Consider the following 21,409-nt stretch of genomic DNA (forward strand, 5'->3'; position numbering starts at 1 on the left):
CCTTCAGGGGGTCACAATGTAAATCATAAGGATCATGACAGTGACTAATGGGAGACTAATTTTTCCTCTCATCTGTGAATGCTTTTCCTGACAATAACTGGATAATTTTACTTTGTTTGGGCCTAAAATTGTTATTTGAATAAATGCAACTGAGAAGTTTAGAGGGGAAATATTAACAACTCAGACACATTCAATTCAATGTTATTTGTATAGCGCCAAATCATAATCTACATTATCTCAAGGCTCTTTACAGGGTCAGGTCAAGACCTTACTTTGTTACTGAGAAAAACCCAACAGTTCCCACAAAGAGCAAGCGCTTGGCGACAGAGGGGAGGAAAAACTCCCTTTTAACAGGAAGAAACCTCCAACAGAACCGGGCTCAGGGTGGGGGGGTCTGCCTCGACCGGTTGGGTTTAGGAGAAGATAAAAAAGAGGGGGAGGGGGAGGAGAGGGGAGAGAAGAGAGAGAGAGAGAGACCAGGAACAGCTGTGTAGGTAATGGTGTTATCAATAATAATGACAGGTAACAGTGGTTAATAGTAAAGATGAGTAGTGGTGGATCTGGATCCTGCTGCTCCAGAGGCAGAGAGACCTGCAGAATGAGAGAGAGAGAGAGAGAGAGAGAGCGCCCAGTGAATCATGGGAATCCCCCAGCAGTCCAGCTTTATAGCAGCATAACTAAGGGATGGGTCAGGACACACCCGAGCCAGCCCTAACTATCAGCTTTACTACACAGGACAGTTTGAAGCCTGATCTTAAAGGGAGAGAGGGGGTCTGCCTCCTGAACCAGTGAGACACATGAGACAAGGGTCACAAAATCTAGTCTGAACTTTAGTGATGTCCCTCACTTATTTATTCACTTTGATAAAATTGTCTGCCAAATTAGTAAATGTTCTTTTAAGGCAAAACGTTGTAAAACACTGGTTTAAAGTTTATCAGTGCTTTGTACTGTATAATCTTAGTGAAAATAACTATTTCCCTTCAAAATGTGGTGGAGTACAGCATGAAATCGAAATACTAATACCTACAAAATGTACTAAAGTACAAGACTTATTAGTCACATTTGACCACTGCTTGTATTAAAGTCAATATGACTGATATTACTTAGTCTTCTCTGAATTGATCCATGCAGTGTTGTATTTATTCTCCCCTGAACGTTAATTTCATTCATTCATTTTTAACACTGGACCATAACTGTGCCTGTTGTATGAGTGTTGGCACCATGCTGGGCTGCAGCCTCTTCTGCGCATGTCAAAAACAATGTGATCTTTTTACTTTCGGTTTCTATGAGGCTGTCCGGAAACTGCCTGTCAGCATCTATTTCTAAACGATCAAAATTAGTACCAAACAGTAAACGCCAGCGAGAATATTTAGCGTCCTTGTGTTTTTTTTGTTTTTTTATTAATATTGTCTCTATTTCTCGTTTTCAAACACAGCGGCTAACTGCGGGAAGTTATTCCGGGTAGCTAAGTAGCTAAGTAGCTAAGCTAACTTGACACAACCGGATGTGCCTTTATACTTAATATCAAAAGAATAAAGTTATAATCGCTATAGCATACACGCCGATTAAATGGCAGCTATTATAGTGGGTAAATATTTTTTATGCTATGAGATGTTGATTGAAATAAAATAAAATAAAATAAAAATCAATTTTAAGGTGGCACTGACACGAATACCTAAACGTTTTTTTTCAGCGCAGGCGCAGAGTCATACGCAGAAGGAGGAAGTAAGGGTGTGGACGCGCGCTCGACCGCCTGGAAAATCGTCGAGTTTTTGCTGTAAATACTGGATTGATCTGTGAACATGGGGAAATATATTTTATTTTTTCGGCTCCTGGCAGTGCTGCTTTCGACGGCGCTGAACTCTGCTCTAGCCCAAAATAAAGACGCATACTCGGAGGTTGGCGGTACCCTGGTCTTGACGCCCTTTTCCTCTGGAAGTATTAAAAACATCCTGTGGAAACATGAAGCTAACCTTGCGGCTGAGTGGTTGAATGGTGAGTTGGATTACTACGGCATATTTCGAGGCCGCACAACCCTGGACACCACCACTGGACAACTGGAAATTAAAAACATGACTGAAAGTTACGCGGGGTTGTACACAGTGGAGGTCAACAACAAGCTGCAGAGTCAGGGTTATAATGTTGAAGTAATCAACAGACTGTCCAAACCTGAGGTGGTGCAAAGACCACTGTCATGTTCCACTGCCTCGGACAGCTGCACCCTGTCCTGTGATGGAAACACCACAGGGGCCGGACCTGTCACCTACAGCTGGAAGAAGGACGGACAGTCGGTGCAGGAGGGAAAGGTCAAGACCATCATGAACAATGAGGAGACCAAAAGGGTCAAAACCTTCTCCTGCCAGATGAAGAATCCAGTCAGTGTGAACGAAAGTGACCCCCACCAGAATCCATTCTTCCAAGAGGAACCACCATCACCTGTAGGTGGTGTGGTTGGGGGTATCTTCGGGTTCTTAGCTTTGGCTGGTGTGTTAGGTGGTGTTGCTTATTGGAAGCGAGACTCAATCCGTAAGCTTCTAACTGGAGGCAGCAGTCAGGCTGCTTCTGCCCCCCAAAATGGGAATGTCCAAGAGTCAACTCCAGGTGAGGGACAGCCACTCACATCAGCAGAGTCAAAGGACCCCCCCCCCTCGGAATCATAGAGGAGCTCTACATCCACGGAAACAGGATCAGATCTGGATTCCGTCGCCTCTGTCTTCAGATCGCTGTCACTGCATACATATTAAAAAAAACATAATTTCTGTTCATGTTTGGTTTTGTAGCATTGAGCTCTGTAAAGCATTGACACGGACTGCAGCGGATTTACTTCCACACATTCCTCCCTTAACAGTGGGGTTCGGGGAGGGAGGGGTCATGTCATAGTATTACAGTGGTGGAAGAAGTACTTAGATCTTTTATTTAAGTAAATATACATTCATAAGTCAAAGCAAGTTACATTGGATTATAATTATTGATGTGTCAATGTGCACATCACTATAATGTTGCAAAGGTGAGGAAAATGTTGGATTGGATTTCTGAAGTTATCAAATAACAAGTAGAGTAAAAAGTACAATATTTGCTTCTTTATTGTTGTGTGGCAGAAGACATTGGAAATACACACAGTATTTCAGTGAATGCACTTAATTACCTTCCACCACTGCAGAATAACATGAGCCCATGCAATATACAAAATGTGTAATTAGTGCCTAGCTCATAATATGCAATGCTTTGTTTTAATTCCTGTTGATGAAAGACTTTCATTAATAAGTCAGTGCTGACAGTGCTCTTTGATGATGATCAGTGAGTTTGATGATGAGCTGGTCACTTTATGTATATAAGAAGGTGCATGATTTCGACTCAAAGAGTTGGTGGGCTCTGAATGATGGACTAAGACTTGCTTTAAACAGTGGTTGTCAAATGTTTTAAAATCAAGGACCCTAAACAGACACGAATTAAACCACGGACCCCCATCTAATAAGATTTTCTTTCTCCACCATGTGATAAGAATTTTTCTTTAAGATTTTTTATTCAGTGTGTTTGAAACCCATGACTAAAATAGTCAGACATTCTGTCATTGTGTTGCTTATAGACGTAAATATAGTGAAAATAAATTATTATTCTTTTTACATGGGAACAATTTCCTGTTAAAGGGAGTTTTTCCTCCCTCCTGTCGCCAAGCGCTGCTCTTTGTGGGAACTTGGGTTTTTCTCTGTAACAAAGTAAGGTCTTGACATTACCCTGTAAAGTGCCTTGAGATGAAGAAGATGTATACTATGATTTGGCGTTAAACAAATAAAATTGAACTGAACTTCACCTTGAGGGTCCCAGGACCCCACTTTGAGAGCCAATGGCGTGTAAGACAATATTCAGACATCGTTCTAACTTATGTGCTCTGCTGTGGCTGTTTTTATCTGTTTCATCCAATAGTTGAAGAAGAGACAGAAACATAGAATGTGTGTACAGACCTCCTATCCTACATGTTTTTATGATTTTTTTTTTTTCATTGGATTGTGCATGTTATTGCTATTGTCAAGCGTTTGGACTATCAGTTTTATGTATGTGATAAACTTCAGTAAAAATCTTTATTAATTCAACTCCAAGTGAAAAGGCCATTATCTTTTTCATGTACAGTGCCTTGTGTTTTAGCTTTTACTATTACCCCTTCTTAAATCTAGTCTGTGAAGTCCGTCCCTGCTTGACAAACTAGATCAAATAGAAACATTTTTTTAAAAAGCCACTACTTTCTTTTATTTTAAGTTATTGTTACCATTCTGGATTTTTTTTTTTTCGTGGTTGCTGTTTTGTGACATATGTATTCAGAATAAAATGCTCACATTGTAATATAGACAGTAGGTTTGTCGTTATTTCCACAAAACTCATGAGTAGAAGAAATGGATGCGGGACAGAAGCGAACCCGGAAGTGAAGGCCAGTGACTCACACATTTCTTCTTCGGTGGTGATGCTAAACTAGATCTCCTACCTGGGATGGATTTAGAGGACGCGTTTCAAGTTGTCGGCGAGTTTGGACCCTACCAGAAGCGGGCGGTGGCAGTTCTGGTTCTGACACAGGTCAGTAAACGCTAGAGTAGGTGCTGTCTGAGTCAGAGCCAAAACCCCCGGGAGGAGTCCCTACATTACCGCCACACTGGAGCTCCAGGGCAGCGGCGTCGCTACGTGGCTGCCCAGGCTCTGCCGGAAGGCTTTTTTTTAAAAAACATTTGGCTGTGATAAAATAAAATATGCTCATATTTTAACTTTTGAGTTGCCACCGATTGCTCACATTTTAGCTAGCGTAGCAAGTGTGTCTTTCTGGGGTTGAGAGCTTTCCACCAGACTTCCCTCAGAAACCGATGACAACAGAGTCGCTTTGTTATTTGAAGGCTTAAAAACACACCAGCACACAACTCGGTGCACTTTACTTATCTGTATGAGCTACTCTTCATTTCGGCGCACAATACAAAGCCGTTTGAACGTTAATGAATCACATCGAAACTCTTATTCAGGCATCGCCCACCGGCTGTAGTGACTCCACCGCGCCGGATACCTGCACTGACAGTCAGCACGAAACGTGACAATTTTCACATTTATTTAAAGGAAATGGCTCACAGCCATGTCAAAGCTTTGCCGAATTCTTCGCAGCAGCCACCATATACCTACACGTTTTTCAGCATTTTCCTATTTGGCCTGTATTCGCACCAATATCAAGTTTAATCACAACGTCCACGTCTTTAAATGAAGTTTGTCAAAGCGTCCTGTATGTGTAAGCTAATCCTCCTGCTAGCGGGCTGGCTAGCAGTAGTCGTAAAACGTCAGAAAGATAAGACAATAAAAATGTCCACGATGACATCATTAACAGGAGGAGGTTGAGATACCTTGGAAATGTATTTGCATTTTTTTCTTTTCGACCACTTCTCGATTTGTTGTGGTGAGAGCACTGATTATCCTGTCATAGGGAAACCCAGTGGGAAACCCAGTGGGAAACAGTGCAACGTCTCATTTAAAGCTGAATGTCCTCCATATTTGTTTGTCCTTTAATTGTTTCTTCAACATGTTTTACAGACTTTTAAATTGAATCACAGGATTAAAAGACTTGTTGAGCCAGACCTCATGGCTGATACAGATCTTACTTATTTAATATCTAGGGCAGAATAATGTGTAAATTTGGTATTGACCTTGTAATAACCAAACTTTGATGAAAGCTCAGCCAGTAGTTGATTCTGTGAAACCCAGCTGGGCATTAAGGAGCTGCGAACTCTGCTGAATCTGCTTTGATTGGTGGTTTTCGTTGGCCTAAATTGATCTAAATCCTGATTAAAGGTCTTTTCACTGCGACAAGGACATAGATTTTAGAGCAGTCACAGAACTTAGAGTTTGAATAGTTTTGAAAATCAGTACAGGGTCAAATCCTTTTTATGAACTGTGTGTACACGTGTTGTTGGACCATGCTGACAGTTGCATTGGTCCTGAGTGGCAGTGGTCTTGGCAGATTGGTACAGCTGTGATCTGTGTGTTTCAGGTCTACATGGCCTGTCAGTCCATGCTGATTGTTCTGGTTGGATCTACACCAGAGTACCGGATCGAGCAGCAGAAGAGCGGCGTCCCGTCCAGCCAGCAGGAGCTCCTCCAACACGTCACCTTTACAGAGGACATCGACTCCATAGTGACCGAGGTGAAGGAGCCGGAGTCGAGGCCTCAGTTTCAGCTTACGTACTCATTTGCGTCACTGCACCTTTAAAAAACACACATTAGGCTTAGAAAGACTGTAAGTGGTCTCTGCTTGTCTCTGTTGTTCCTCAGTGGTTTCTCATCAAGCAGCAGGCCTATAAGGTCAGTCTAGCCGGATCGCTGTTCTTTGCCGGGCTTCTAATTGGGAATATCGTCTTCGGGCCGCTCTCTGACAGGATCGGCAGGAGACCTGTCTACTTGACAGGTGAGGGAGACCACAGACCATTATTGGACAGGTTTTTCTCGGTAAAGTGAAGCAGGACATTATTTACAAATTTAAAACATTTAAGCAACATTTCAAGATAATCTGCAGGTCTTGAAACACCTCACCACCTCTCACGTGTTTCTCCCCTTTTTCTCTCGCTCTCTCCCTCCCAGGTCTGTTTTTTGAGGTGATCTTTGGTTATGTGACCGCGTTAGCGCCCAACTACGAGGTGTTCGCCGTGTCTCGCCTCCTGGTGGGGCTGATGAACGGCGGCATCGGCCTGGTCTGCTTCGTCCTCACCCAGGAGTACGTGGGCAAGTCCTACTGGGCCATGACGGGTAAAAAAAATCACCAAAACAGTCTCATACATCAATTTATATGATGTCTTGGTTTTTACCTGCTGTCAGATTATTGATTTGTTTTATTAAAGTGCTGAATATTTTCTGGTTGTAGCTTCTAAAATGAGATGATTTGCTGATTCCACTGCTCTAACCACTAGATGAACCTGCACTGACGGATGGAGTTTTTAATTTCCTTCTTTCCTCTTCAGGGACGTTGACCAGTATGACTTTTGCGGTCGGCATAGCCCTGTTTGGGGCTCTGGGCTACTTTATCCGGCCATGGAGGAGCCTGGCCACGGTCGCCAACTCGTCCGGCGTCCTGTTCTTCCTGCTCTCAGTGTGAGTGAGTCACTGCCTGCATCCACACAAAACCAAAACAAATAAAAATGTACTGCTGGTGGTTTTTTTGAACGCGTATCTTATCAGAGGAGGTTCCTGAAACACCCAGGACAAACTGAATGAATGAGTTATTCATATAAAACGGTTCTTTGTACGTTTGTAATTTCGCTGTCACTGTCACAGATGCCACAGATGTTTTTTCATTTTGGTTGAAGATGATGTTTTAGCTACTGGCTAATGCTTGAAAGCTAACCTGCTACCCTTAGTTACAGCTCATTCTAATGTTTGTTAGAAAGAATCAATGAGAGTTAGTGTTAGGGCCACAGAGTTTAGTGATGACAGCAGTTGTGGTCAGAGGGGTTTTGTTTCAGCCTTTTCTTGGAGCGACTTGCTATTGCTAATCACCGTGGCTTGTAACTAGATGTGTCTGTTTTGCCTCTAACCTGTTCACTTCAGCAAACATAAACTGAGGACAGGGATGACAGTCAGAGCCCAGACTTTGACAGCGATAGATCCAGCTTGTCTAAGCAGCAGAAAGAAAGAAACAAACAAACAGCAGAAAGAAAGAAAGAAAGCAGGAAACAGAAAACAAATGTAAGACAAAGTGAAGGCATCAGCAGAAATTCATAGAGAAACTTATTTAATTCTTTAAAATTGCATTTTTAGTGAAAACTTTATCATTTTAATTCTGTAAAAAAAAAAAAGATTTGAGGTTTTCATGTCTAAATTAATTAGTATTACAACATCGCCATCATAACTTTATTCAGTAATAAATACAGTGGGTTTGTGTATTAAGGAGCTCTCAGTATCTGCAAAACACCTCCCATTTTACACGTGACAGAATTTTGACTTTGAATTTAGAATGACTTTGTAGTGCTTTTATCTTATCTGTGTTATCTTGCTTATGATATTTTGTTCCCTTTTGTTTCCTCTCCTCTCCTCGCTTCCTCTCCTCCAGCACTCTCCCAGAGTCTCCTCGTTGGCTGTATTCTCAGGGTCAGACAGAGCGAGCTGAAGAGGTAAATATGTTCATACAAAGCTTCTGCTTTAGTGTCTGCTCAGTGCTGAAATCTGTAGCTGTATCTTACTGTACCGAAGTTAAAGCTAATTTACGTCTGCAGCCTCTTTGCAGGTCACATTCAAACCATTTGCACAATGGCAGAGCACCACTAAACAAATAAGACATATGAGACAAATTCAAGGTGAGGAGTTGTTGTAGTTCTCTGAATGAAGGTAAACAAATCCACGTTAACAGAGGAGGAGCCAAGATGTTAAAAATTTTATAAACAAATCTGAAAATGTAAAATTCTCAGAAGATAATGTTTCTCCAGTATCCTGCAATGATGATATTTAATTTGATTTTTTTAAATTTTTTTATCCATAACTGCTAGCTGAGCTGAGGTAGGAGTTCACCTGCAGAGAGCTGTGGCGGCCACCTCCTGGTATTAAACACTGTGAAGCTGTCAGAAGGAAGTAGAGAAATGTTTGCTTTTATGTCTTTTAATGCAACTCTCCGATAACAAAAAAGTTAATCTGCTGAATAAACCTAAGGTGTGGTTTGTGGTTGAAGCCGCAGCTTGCAGATGTTGTAAAGATGCCTCTGAGTTCAGATCAGATATTATAAGACAGCTGGTATTAGTCTGAGAGAAGGCACTGGTGATATGTTTACAAAACACAGGATCATTTTTGTCTTCAGCACTGTTAGCATTTAATAAACCAATGTTATATGGCTGCACATTTTTCTTCTAATCAAGTGAGAAGTGAGCCCTGTGTTTTTCGCAGTGCGCTACTTTTTTTGGCTTTGCAACATCTTCCAGGAAAGGAGTCGTGGCCTTGTAATCAAAGGGTTTCTGTTTTTTTTTTATCTGCACTTCCTCCTGCACCAGGATGGATGTGGGCAGATGATTTAAAAAAAAGAAATTCCCCTGTGTCGTCTCTGACTCTTTTTCTGATCTCAGTGGAGAATATCATGACCTCAGAAAAAGATATGAATGAGTGTTGAGAGGTTCCCTCCGGTCACTGTTCACTGTTCACTCTAAATGGCTTGTAGGTGTGAACGTGAGCGTGTCCAGTTGCTTGTTTCTATATGTCAGCCCTGTGATAGACTGGACTGAAACAACTTCGTTAGCGTCTACAGAATTTAATTTAACCAGCCTGTTGCCATGGTTACCAGGTAACAGCTTGTCAGTAGGTTAACTTAGTTAGGAGCTGTCCTAAAATTGAATTCCTCACCTGTATCAGTGACTGTGCTGCTGTGCTCTGATTGGAGGTCCTACGTTACATGGCGCTGAGAAACGGCAAAACTGCCAACCACCTGATGCTGCAGAGAGTCGGTGCTGCTAAAGTCCGTAACCACGACAACCGGGGCGCCGGCGTCCTGCAGCTAGTCATCCATCCGGTCCTCCGGCTGAGGACCATGGTGCTCATGTATGTCTGGTGAGTGTCCCACCACAGAAGAAGAGCAAAACAAAACAATAAGCTGCTGTAGCCGAGAACTGCCAAAAAAAAAAAAAAATTATGAACACAGGGTTGCTGGTTCAAATCCAGCTACTAACACAGACTCAAATCAGTCATTACTGCGACTACTAATCCTGCTACTGATTCACGGTATTTTCTTATTAAAACCAAATGTAGTTGTGTTTTCAGAAATGTGCACAGTTTGAGGTTGTTTGACTCCTTTAAAGGTCCCATATTGTAAAAAGTGAGAATGCACAGCCTGTATTCAGAAACTGAGCCTGAAAACGAACCGTCAGGACTTCTGTAACTTTGTGATGTCACAACAAAGCAGTCACTGCTCTCAGCCATGTCCCAAGAGTGTTTATCTTAAATCTGATCCTCTCTTCTGATTGGCTCACTGACCTGTTGTTACCAGAGCTCCAGAGAGAAGCCTGAGAGAGGAGATGTAAAACAACACTGAGATGGTTTTTGGTTCTTAAAACCACAAATATATCTTCTGATGGAGATCAACACTTGAAAATAAAACACAGGAGAATTGTAAAGTAAACACTGCTGTGTTTTCTGTGTTTTATTCCATTATGTGATTCTGTTTCTCTTATAAAACGTCGCCTGAGACCTTAGTGACTGCAGCGTGTGGTTTGTGGTCGGCGCCATGTTGTACTGAACAGACAACATGAACACTGCTGAGAAAACAGAGTATTTTAAGACTGTGAGAAAGAAACTGCTGATGATTGACGATTTTTAGTTTCACTACATTTCTTCTTGCACCAGAAAAGTATGTAATCCTGCCACACACACTGACATGGCCACAACATGACAAAACCGTTTTAATGTAGGTTAGTGTGTCGCCACCCTCTGGCAAGTTTTCCACTTCCTTTATCACAGCTGCAAATCAAACACACACTTTAGACCTAAACTTCTGTCTATTTAACAGCCTTTTACTTTCTCCTGTTTGTTTTTGTTATAGAGGAGTATATCAGTCCAGTCTGATCAGATTGCACTCACAACATTCAGAGTTGTTTCCTGTTGCCAGAGGACAGAGCTGAGCACAGTTTACATTCAACACACTGCAAAACATGCCGCCCTACAGGAGATGACGGTGCAGGGTGTGACTCTGAAAACAGAGTGGGGGGGGGGGGAATGAAGAAGAATGTGAAATAAATCGTTCGTGTGTGTCTGTGTGCGTGTGTGTGTGTGTGTGTGTGTGTAGGTATGCATGCAGCCTGGTGTACTACGGTCTGACTCTGGGAGCCACTGAGACCTCTGGCAGTCGTTATGTTAATGTTGCCATGTACGGCCTGGTGGAGCTGCCCGCCTACCCGCTCTGCATATACTTCATCAACAAACACTGGTGAGACACACGCACAGACACACACACCTTACAACTGCTCATTCCTCCATGTTTGATCTTCCTGCCTGGAAAAGATGCATGAAAAGTATTAAAATCCATTATAAATCCATTTATAGAAGCTTTTCTTCTGTGGCTGTGGAGTCACAGGTTTCTCTGCTTCCTCAGACTTTCTGCAGTTCTTTTCCTACTAATTTACACATGTAGATATTTTCATTATCTGTGTTTTATTGCTGTCTTTTTTGTTTCTTGTTTGACTTCAAAACAGTTTATTGTTGTGTCTTGGTTGAAGCCTCCACAGCTGAGTTGTCGTGTGTGTTTTGCTGTGCAGGGCTGGGAGGAGGAAAAGCATGGCCAGCTTCCTGTGTCTTGCTGGCTCCGCCTGCCTCTGCACAATGTTCATCCCCGAAAACACGGGTAAGAGACCAGCGCGGTAGCAGGAAACAACACCGACCCAGACAAACGTTAAAATCTCCAGAGTGTGAAGGAAGGAAGTGGAGTGAAAGGGGGGCAGAGCTGATCTCTGTCGATTCCTTATCATTTCACAGAGAAGACATTTTAAAGCTACAGTGGTCCGACCACAAGTGATCAGCTCGAAGTACGTCAGTTCACACCTGGTTTAAAATGCCACCCCACATGTGTCTGAAATGATCGTTTGTGACTGGATCTCACTTCCATGCTTCGTATGCAAATAAACAGGTATGTGGACAGATGGGTCTGTCGTCAGAGAGAGAGAGAGAGAGTGGTGTGGTGGTGGCGGTGGTAATGGTGGTGAAGACGGTGAAATAAGGTTTCATTGAACTGGCTTATGCCACCCAGTGTGATGTATTACTGGGATAAGAATTTCCCCAATTACCACACATACGAAAGGTGGCTTGTAAAGCTGCTGCAGCTCTGATGTGCTGTCAGAGCTGTTAGGAAAGGATTTTCTCCAGTTTAGTGTTTAAAATTAATTCTGCAAAAAATGGCCCAAAATGTACAGATACTGATGAAGCAGTGATGAAAAACTAAGGAGGTCTAATTTATTAATTTAACCTTCAACCTGCTCCTCCTGATCTAACAACATGAGAGGAAGGGGAGGTGAAGGAGGAGGAGGATGAGGTCATATCATGTGGCATTTTTCTCGCCCACATTTTTTGTTTCACTCTCACAAAACCGGAGCTATAAATTTATGCTTCACTGTGACTGTGAAACCTGTCGTCTGTTTTTTTTGTTTCTGCAGGGACCTTGCTCAGCGTCACGTCGTTGGCGCTTCTGGGGAAGCTGATGGTGAGCGCAGCGTTCAACATCGCCTACGTTTACACCTCTGAACTCTACCCCACAGTTATCAGGTGAACTCACCACAGTCTGCATGTTAAGGAACTCACACACATTAACCTGTCTGAAGTCGTGTTTCTTGCAGGTGTTTGATAGAGTGATGAAACTTTCAGTGTTGCGTGTCCTGAAGGCGTCGGTTATTTCAACAGTGGTTTGTGTTAAGTGGTAAATGAACTGAGCTTAACAATAGAGCCACATTCACCCATTCTCACACACATTCACACAGCGCCTTTCCCTGCACATAAAAGCACATTCACAGTTCAGTATCTTGCCCAAGGACACTTTGAAATGCGGACTGGAGGAGCCGGGAATCAAACCACCGACCCTCTGACTAGTGGACGACCAGCAGAGTCATAGCCGCCCTGTTTCATGTCGTGTTGGTGTCGTTCTGTTTCAGGAACGCTGGTCTGGGGGTGTGTTCCATGTCGTGCAGAGTTGGAGGAATCCTTGCACCATTTGTTCCCTCCATGGTAAGAGTGTGTGTGTGTGTCTCTGTGTGTGTTTGTTGCTTAACAATAGGACACATTCTTCTTGTGTTAAAGCATGAGTAAAAAACAGAAAGTGATTTATCGGTGTAACTGACTTTAAAGGGACTTCCTCCAGAACCTCCATTGACCTTTACCAGGAGCCGGAAGGAATCAGTGGTGAATTCTTTTAAACTCTGCTGAACTCTGGGCTTTAAAAGCCTTTTGTTGCTCCCTCCATTATCAGAGTGGAGCTGAACATGTTCACACTGCAGGCGTTTGGGTTAAACCCTCTGACAGATGAAGATAGTCTGTGTGAATGTGGACATCTCAGAGCACTGCTGAGAAACAGGCTATGACACAAACTTTGGCAAAAACTAACATGAACACACCCTTGGATACAGAGTAAGTATATGAAAGTGCTTTGTGGAGAAGCTACGTTTCAGAGCTCTACACGGTCAGACCTCAGAATATACCACACTACAAACTGAGCTCTTTGGTCCTCTACCCTGGGTCAGAGCGCACCACAAACACACTTCAGGACCTGGTTGATCTTCAGGTCTTCCAGCCGACAGCTCCTTAGCTCTGGAGTAGTTGTCTGTTAAATTCGAGTCCTGACTGTTTTAGAAAGCAACTAAAACCCCATCTGTTCAGACAGGGTTTCAAATAGAATGTGGTATTTATAGTTTTACCTTTTATCTGTTTTCCTCTTGTATATTTTCTCTGGTGTGTCATCTTTGCTTTTATTTGCTGTGTTTTGATTTTTTGTTTGAAGCACTTTGTGACTATGTGCTGTATGAATAAACTTTGCTTGCTAATCAAACCTCAGCACTAATTACTGTTAGATTATTTAAATCATCAGGCTCCATGATTTCTAACACACTAAGGAGATTTATTCTGTTATCATTTAATAAAAAACCTGAAACATATGATGTTGTAAAAGTGGAATTTCCACCAAAACATGTAGCAACAAAGCTACATCATTAACCTTTAAACCCAGATTTAACTTTAGCTGCCCCACGTTGCTCCTATATCAGCAAACAGGCCTGAACATGAAATAAAAATGACATTAACATGCATAACACATTTTAAATTAAGTACACAATACTATAATTGTTTCACTTTGAGCAACAACTTTTTAACAGCATATGTGGTTAAAGATATTAAAATGAGAGCAGTGGGAATCTCCCTGTGAAATACCGTTCACATCAGTTGACCTCATTGAGCAGAAGGTGAAACTTGCACCTTAACATATAGTGACACCTAGTGGTGGTTTAGCCGACTCTCACAAGATTAAGTGAGAAAACCACAGGCTCAGTTTGAGCAGCAGCATCTGAACAGAAGAGGACGCAGCAGCCATTTAACTCTTTTGTATTATTCTGTTTATTTATAGAGTCTCCCAGCACCTTAATTAATAGTACATATTGTATATTTTGTGAAGTGAAGTTTGAAATTTAAACCAGTTAAACTTTTATACGCTACTCATGTGTAGACAGAGCTTTGGGAGAGTTAGATGTGCAACACCTGCTTAATTAGATTACTACAAATCTGCTGTAGGTAGTTTGCAAGAACATTATTTCCATAAAATTGAAACTCTAGACAGATAGAATAAGTTTTTCTGATGCCGCTGTCTGTGTGTTTGTGTGCGTTGCAGAGGGCCCTCCACACCTCCATGCCCTTCACTGTGTTCTGTCTGAGCGGTCTGTCTGCAGGCTGCCTGGGCCTCCTGCTGCCCGAGACCCTCAACGGACCAACAGCAGAGACTCTGGAGGAGCTCAGCAGCCCGAGCCGTGGCCGAGTGCTGGAGAGCAAGGTGATTCAACACCGCGCTGCTAGAGAGGCTTGATATCTGTGATACATCTGTGAACAGAGTGTAGGGGTGATGGAGGCACATGAAAAAGAACCATCTTCCCCAAGTCCAAACAGCCACATTTATGTCAGGGTAGGAAAAGTCCAACACAACAAACAAAACATAGGAGAGTAAGACAAATAGAAGAGTAGAATTAAGCAACAAAATCAAAGAAAACATAAAAAAGATAAATTATGTTAATTATCATTATCAAAGTCACTACAAAATCAGCTTGGTCTTAAAAGTCATAAGAAAGAGCTCCTTCGTCAGCAGCTGTGGTTTGTTGTCAGGATCACTTCGTCTGAACTGAATTTCTTGTTGTCTTTTTGACCCCAGGCTCTTTTGTATGAAGACAACAAATGGAAATCAAACAACAAATGAAGCCGGCAGCCTCGTCCTCATCACCGGAGCAGCTCAGAGCAGAAGCGAGACACACTGTCTCACACACCTCATTCCTCTTGGACCTGCTGCCTTAAAGCGGTGAACTGTCCCTTTAATTAACTTGAAGGACCAATTACCAAGTTTACATGCCGTTTCAAACAGGGCATGGGCGCAGATGCTGCCCTCGGGAAGAGGGTATGAAGGTTCCTCCTCTATCTAATACTACAGAAAAGCTGGAGAGTTGATCCTCTGCCTTTAATTATTATTCCTGAATATTGTCATGGTGCTCGTGCCTTATTGGGTGGCAGACAGGCAGGAGAGACAGGACCGATGTGTGACTTAAATTACATTCAGGAGATGCTGGTTGTTTGAAAATCCAACTTTCTGCCTACAGAGGTGGAACAGAATTGATTTTAAAGGTTGGCTTTTCCAGTAACAAATCAAAGTACAGGTAATTTCTTGGACCACAGTGATTTTTTTTCAGGAGGAAATGTGTTCGATCCTCAATTTTAAAGTCTCTGCGACACAGATCACGGTCTCTGTTAGATACAGTGCCCTGATTAACCAGAGACAAAACCAGCGTTGTAGACATGGGAACAATCCTCATGAGCAGGACTTAATGTTGGGTGATTACAATCTTAACAGATCACTAGAACATGTAGAGGTCAGACTTTTTGGGTGGGACTGCTACACGTTCAGACCTGTGACACTGAAGCTAGAGGCCATACGCCTCAACTTAAAGGCAAGTGGTTTGATAGGATGTGCAGAAATGTGGGGTGGTTGAAAGCATTTGTGATGACTTCACTGGTTTTTAATCACAGTGCTTGTGCAAGATAAAGGTACGTTCCACTCGCTTCAGTGGGATCTTGTATCACAGATGAATCAGGGTATGCATCTGCTGTTTCAGTTTGGTCTCCTGCCGGACTCACAGGTCAGAGTTCAGGTGGACTCTCACTGAACCAGTGATCCACTACGTTTGAGAACGTGTTATTTTAGTGGTCCCACATCGCCAACATTGAAATCATGACATCCCATCCTTTTCCGGGGCAGAGTGCTGGTTAGTCTCGTCAAGGGGGAAAGCTAATGTGACTGCCCCAGGAAGATGCACTTTTTTGGGAAGCTGAGATGTCCATTTTATGTTGTCTTTAATGCAGAGACAGTGAAAACAGGAAGAGGTTTTGCAAGCGGTTGTGGGAACTGAGCATTTGTGGTCACGGTTGCACAGAAAAGCAGATGATCAGTGATGTTGGCAAATTTTTGCTGAGAACATCAAGAAAATCAGTTTACACACTAATAAATATGCATGTGTGTCAATAGAAATAGTAATTGTGAATCAGTAATCAATGAAAGCATCACTCTGGAGCAAAGGGACTTGGCTTGAACTTAAATGGCTGTAACACTGCCCCACCCCACCCCCCCCACCCCACCCCACACACACAGTTTTAATGACTGAAACTTCATTCTGCCTTCTGTGCCTTTAACACTGATGAATTGTTATGAAAAATATCATTACACATTATTGGTGTAGACTTTGCCTAAGATGTTTTTTATGCTGTCATTTTGTATCGTGTGTACAATCATACTATTACAATGTGTATTATGTAGCTAAACTGAACTGTAATCTGAGTCATTTAAACTGTAATATTATCTATTTGCTAAAGGCAGTAAACAGTTGAGAACTTTCTCATACCCTCTTAAAGTCGTCTCATTTTCTTCACTGTGTGATGAAGCAGAAAAGATGTAGTGGTAATGAATTTCTGCTTTTGGCTTAACAGAGTGTTCTTTAACAAAAGTTAATTTCCCCGTGTAATTTTTCTCATCACCATTCAACCACACATCAGCCAGCAGAAGTAGCCTGGTTTTGTGTCTTTGTGTTGGGTTTGAAACTCATTAAAATTAACTCATGATTTAATACACAAATTTTAAAGTTCAAAATTGAGCACTGAAATTGTATTCCTACTGTTAATAGAAGTGCAGATATTAGTCAATATTTTGTGGCTGTTGCACACTGGCAAAATATCTGCTCAGAAACATTGAGACCCCTGAGCTCTTTAAAGGCCCCATACTGTATAAAGTGACATTTCCGTGTCTGTTTTGATAATAAAGCAGGTCTAGGATCTTGATAGGAAAGTATCAAAGTCCACAGAAATGCACACAGCCTGTATTCAGAAACTGAGCCTTAAAACCAGCCGTCTGGACTTCTGGAACTTTGTGGTGTCACAACTTTACGATTGCCGCTCTCATCCACTCTCCAAAGCCTTTCAAACTGAGCATTAAGCAGGTAAATAGAAGCACACTTAGTGATTCATACCTTTTTAATTCTGAACCTAAAATCACCCCTTCCTCTTTTACACTTTCAGGAATTGACACTCTATCTGATCGAAGGACACGAATGTCTCAATATGGAAACAATTGCACCACTGAAAAGGGGAAGAACAACTGATGAACTGTTATGTTATGAACATATGATGATTTACAAAGAACTGACTTTTCATTTTTTGCTGATGTGTTGTTCTGCCAGTCCTGTACGGACCTGTGGACATGGAGGGACAGGATGTGAACACTCATACTCGGAGGTTGGCGGTACCCTGGTCCTGACGCCTCCTTTCTCTGGACGTATTAACCACATCCTTTGGAAACATGGAGCTAACCTTGCGGCTGAGTGGTTGAATGGTGAGTTGGATTACTACGGCATGTTTCGAGGCTGCACAACCCTGGACACCACCACTGGACAACTGGAAATTAAAGACATGACTGAAAGTTACGCGGGGTTGTACACAGTGGAGATCAACAACAAGCTGCAGAGTCAGGGTTATAATGTTGAAGTAATCAAGAGATTGTCCAAACCTGAGGTGGTGCAAAGACCACTGACATGTTCCACTGTCTCGGACAGCTGCACCCTGTCCTGTGATGGAGACACCACAGGGGCCGGACCTGTCACCTACAGCTGGAACAAGGACGACGGACAGTGGGTGCAGGAGGAAAAGGACAAGACCATTATGAACAATGAGGAGACCAAAAGCATCAAAACCTTCTCCTGCCAGATGAAGAACCCAGTCATTGTGAAAGAAAGTGACCCCCACCAGAATCCATTCTTCCCAGGTAAATCCAATGGTTGGTGCTAGATTTATAAAAAAAAAAAAATCTAGTGTCTTTTTGGACAAACATTAGCTACTTTTCATAGAAGAAAGTTGCCAGTGCTGCCCTATGAGTAAGAGGCACTCCTCTCTGTGTCCACTCTGAAACCAGCTGGCAGTAGGCAAAATACAATTAGGACACAATGATGTCAGTTGTTTACACTGGTTCCACAACAGTTTTCAATAGTTTTCACATTATGTAAATTAGGCTTTGACTTGGTCTTGTTTATGATCATTGTGTGTCTCTACATGGCTGTTTTACCTGATATTAGCATTATCTTTGTTTCTTGGTGGTCATCTTGTTTTGCAACTGTTTTTACTTGTTTTGTGTGTCTTCTTGGTTGTTTCTCCACAGTACCAGGCTCTGTTTCAACTGAACATTACCACATATACTCGGAGGTTGGCGGTACCCTGGTCTTGACGCCTCCTTCCTCTGGACATATTAACCACATCCTTTGGAAACATGGAGCTAACCTTGCGGCTGAGTGGTATATTGGTGAGTTGGATTACTACGGCATGTTTCGAGGCTGCACAACCCTGGACACAACTACTGGAGGCTTGGAAATTAAAGACATGACTGAAAGTTACGCGGGGTTGTACACAGTGGAGATCAACAACCGGCCTCAGAGTCAGGGTTATAATGTTGAAGTAATCAACAGACTGTCCAAACCTGAGGTGGTGCAAAGACCACTGTCATGTTCCACTGCCTCGGACAGCTGCACCCTGTCCTGTGATGGAGACACCACAGGGGCCGGACCTGTCACCTACAGCTGGAAGAAGGACGGACAGTGGGTGCAGGAGGAAAAGGACAAGACCATCATGAACAATGAGGAGACCAAAAGGATCAAAACCTTCTCCTGCCAGATGAAGAACCCAGTCAGTGTGGAAGAAAGTGACCCCCACCAGAATCCATTCTTCCAAGAAGAAAGTCTTGGGCCTTAAAGGAGCTATTTGTAAGTCTTGCTATTGCTACATAACCAATGTTATCATTAGCAGCTTTTTACTTGCCAGTCTAACAGAACAGTTCAGCATCAAACTTCATTCCTTTATTCACCAACAGCTTTCTCCAGAGGTGGAAATAAAAGCCAATGTGAGGTCTTGTCTGTATCACACCTTTTCTTGTACTGAAGTTAGCATGCTAACCAGCTAGCTCCCATGACACGATGACACACCAACTGTGCTACTTATTAATGAAAGACCCACCTCATACTCACTTTATGAAAATGTTATTCATCAGGCTTTTTATCTTGCTCTCATCTCAGCTGCTTGTTACTGTTGTGATTGAAAGACATTAGTCATTTATTTGATAGTATTGATCATAACTAATCAGTTATACCCTGCAATGTATCACAGAGGGTCATGTTTTTCTTGCTCACAAAGATGTATTTGTTCTGTTATTTTTGTCCACTATCCATTCAACTTGTTATAGCTGCCATCAGCAGCTAGTACCAGTTAAACATGATTTTGATATCATTTTCATTGAGTGCTCAATAAAAAACAAAAATGGAATATGTCTCATTGTGGTTTCTCTTTGCATTGCATTGTGTTATAGTCAGTTTACATCACTTTGTACTAATTTTATTGACTTTCTAACAAATAATGTCACGGTTACTTTAGTTTCACAGTTGAATACAGTTCAGCAGAACAAAGATACTGTCACTTTGCCAAAAAGCTAAACTGAAAGGACTCAGTAAAAAGCAGAGTAAAGAGGAAATACTGCACCACAAAAACCAAACCACCCTCAGACCAGAAGAAGAAGGGCAGCAGAGCTGTGACGTGGATGTTTTTGCTGATATGAAGGTTGATAATCTGTCAAACCTGCACTGATCTGTGGACATGGAGAGACAGATGTGTCGTTTGCTCCTGACAGTGCTGGTTTTGCTGGTGCTGAACTCTGCTCTAGCCCAAAATATAAACTCATACTCGGAGGTTGGCGGTACCCTGGTCCTGACGCCTCCTTTCTCTGGACATATTAACCACATCCTTTGGAAACATGGAGCTAACCTTGCGGCTGAGTGGTATATTGGTGAGTTGGATTACTACGGCATGTTTCGAGGCCGCACAACCCTGAACACAACTACTGGATGCTTGGAAATTAAAGACATGACTGAAAGTTACGCGGGGTTGTACACAGTGGAGATCAACAACCGGCCTCAGAGTCAGGGTTATAATGTTGAAGTAATCAACAGACTGTCCAAACCTGAGGTGGTGCGAAGACCACTGACATGTTCCACTGCCTCGGACAGCTGCACCCTGTCCTGTGATGGAAACACCTCAGGGGCCGGACCTGTCACCTACAGCTGGAAGAAGGACGGACAGTCGGTGCAGGAGGGAAAGGTCAAGACCATCATGAACAATGTGGAGACCAAAAGCATCAAAACCTTCTCCTGCCAGATGAAGAACCCAGTCAGTGTGAAAGAAAGTGACCCCCACCAGAATCCATTCTTCCAAGAGGAACCACCACCGTCACCTGTAGTTGTTCTGGTTCTGCGTGTCCTTGCGTTCTTAGGTGCACTTGCAGCGGCAGGTGTTCTTTATTGGAAGCGAGAATCAATCTTTTAGTCTCAACGTGGAGGTGAGAATGAGACTGCTCCTGCACCGAAAATCTGAAGCCTGGAGATTCAGCTCCAGGTGAGGGACATCCACTCACGTCAACAGCGTCAAATGACCCCCCCCCTCGGAATCATTGAGGAGCTCTACATCCGATCTGGATTATGTCTTCTCTGTCTTCAGATCGCTGTCACTGCATACATATTAAGAAACCTTCATTTCTGTTCATTATGTTTGGTTTTGTAGCATTGAGCTCTGTAAAGCATTGACATGGACTGCAGCGGATGCACTTTCATACTTTTGTCACATAACAGTGGTCAATGTGAGGTCTTGTCTGTATCACAACTTTTCTTGTACTGAAGTTAGCATGCTAACCAGCTAGCTCTCATGACACGATGACACACCAACTGTGCTACTTATTAATGAAAGACCCACCTCATACTCACTTTATGAAAATGTTATTCATCAGGCTTTTTATCTTGCTCTCATCTCAGCTGCTTGTTACTGTTGTGATTGAAAGACATTAGTCATTTATTTGATAGTATTGATCATAACTAATCAGTTATACCCTGCAATGTATCACAGAGGGTCATGTTTTTCTTGCTCACAAAGATGTATTTGTTCTGTTATTTTTGTCCACTATCCATTCAACTTGTTATAGCTGCCATCAGCAGCTAGTACCAGTTAAACATGATTTTGATATCATTTTCATTGAGTGCTCAATAAAAAACAAAAATGGAATATGTCTCATTGTGGTTTCTCTTTGCATTGCATTGTGTTATAGTCAGTTTACATCACT

At 42.4% G+C, this 21,409-nt stretch overlaps 3 protein-coding genes across 5 annotated transcripts; all 3 read left to right on the plus strand.

Annotated features, from left to right (window-relative positions):
- Positions 1–1,717: 1,717 nt before the first annotated feature.
- On the plus strand, positions 1,718–16,622 carry slc22a15 (solute carrier family 22 member 15). Of its 3 annotated transcripts, XM_071479912.1 has the most exons (14): positions 1,718–4,566; positions 6,014–6,166; positions 6,295–6,427; positions 6,601–6,765; positions 6,978–7,107; positions 7,564–7,701; positions 8,066–8,126; positions 9,377–9,543; positions 10,775–10,915; positions 11,244–11,329; positions 12,135–12,243; positions 12,627–12,699; positions 14,348–14,506; positions 14,879–16,622. In XM_071479912.1, exons 1-14 carry the CDS (start codon positions 4,483–4,485, stop codon positions 14,921–14,923), a joined length of 1,644 nt encoding a protein of 547 aa, XP_071336013.1. In that variant the 5' UTR covers positions 1,718–4,482; the 3' UTR covers positions 14,924–16,622. The 3 variants fall into 3 exon arrangements, with proteins under 3 accessions (XP_071336013.1, XP_071336016.1, XP_071336015.1); XM_071479915.1 differs by lacking the exon at positions 7,564–7,701; XM_071479914.1 differs by lacking the exons at positions 14,348–14,506; positions 14,879–16,622 and adding an exon at positions 12,820–13,923.
- A 140-nt stretch (positions 16,623–16,762) lies between these two features.
- LOC139622550 (cell adhesion molecule CEACAM1-like) lies at positions 16,763–21,351 on the plus strand. The gene is made up of 3 exons (XM_071479916.1): positions 16,763–17,204; positions 17,284–18,025; positions 18,416–21,351. The coding sequence occupies exons 2-3, from the start codon at positions 17,326–17,328 to the stop codon at positions 19,000–19,002; spliced, it is 1,287 nt and encodes a 428-aa protein (XP_071336017.1). The 5' UTR covers positions 16,763–17,204; positions 17,284–17,325; the 3' UTR covers positions 19,003–21,351.
- Positions 19,897–21,351, plus strand: LOC139622554 (lymphocyte function-associated antigen 3-like). The gene has a single exon (XM_071479920.1). The coding sequence runs from the start codon at positions 19,897–19,899 to the stop codon at positions 20,620–20,622; it is 726 nt and encodes a 241-aa protein (XP_071336021.1). The 3' UTR covers positions 20,623–21,351.
- Positions 21,352–21,409: the final 58 nt, after the last annotated feature.

The sequence above is a fragment of the Trachinotus anak genome, unplaced genomic scaffold (assembly GCF_046630095.1).
Source record: "Trachinotus anak isolate AG129_WGS33_773 ecotype Australia unplaced genomic scaffold, CSIRO_AGI_Tana_v1 ptg000007l, whole genome shotgun sequence".
Classification (NCBI taxonomy): Eukaryota; Metazoa; Chordata; class Actinopteri; order Carangiformes; family Carangidae; genus Trachinotus; species Trachinotus anak.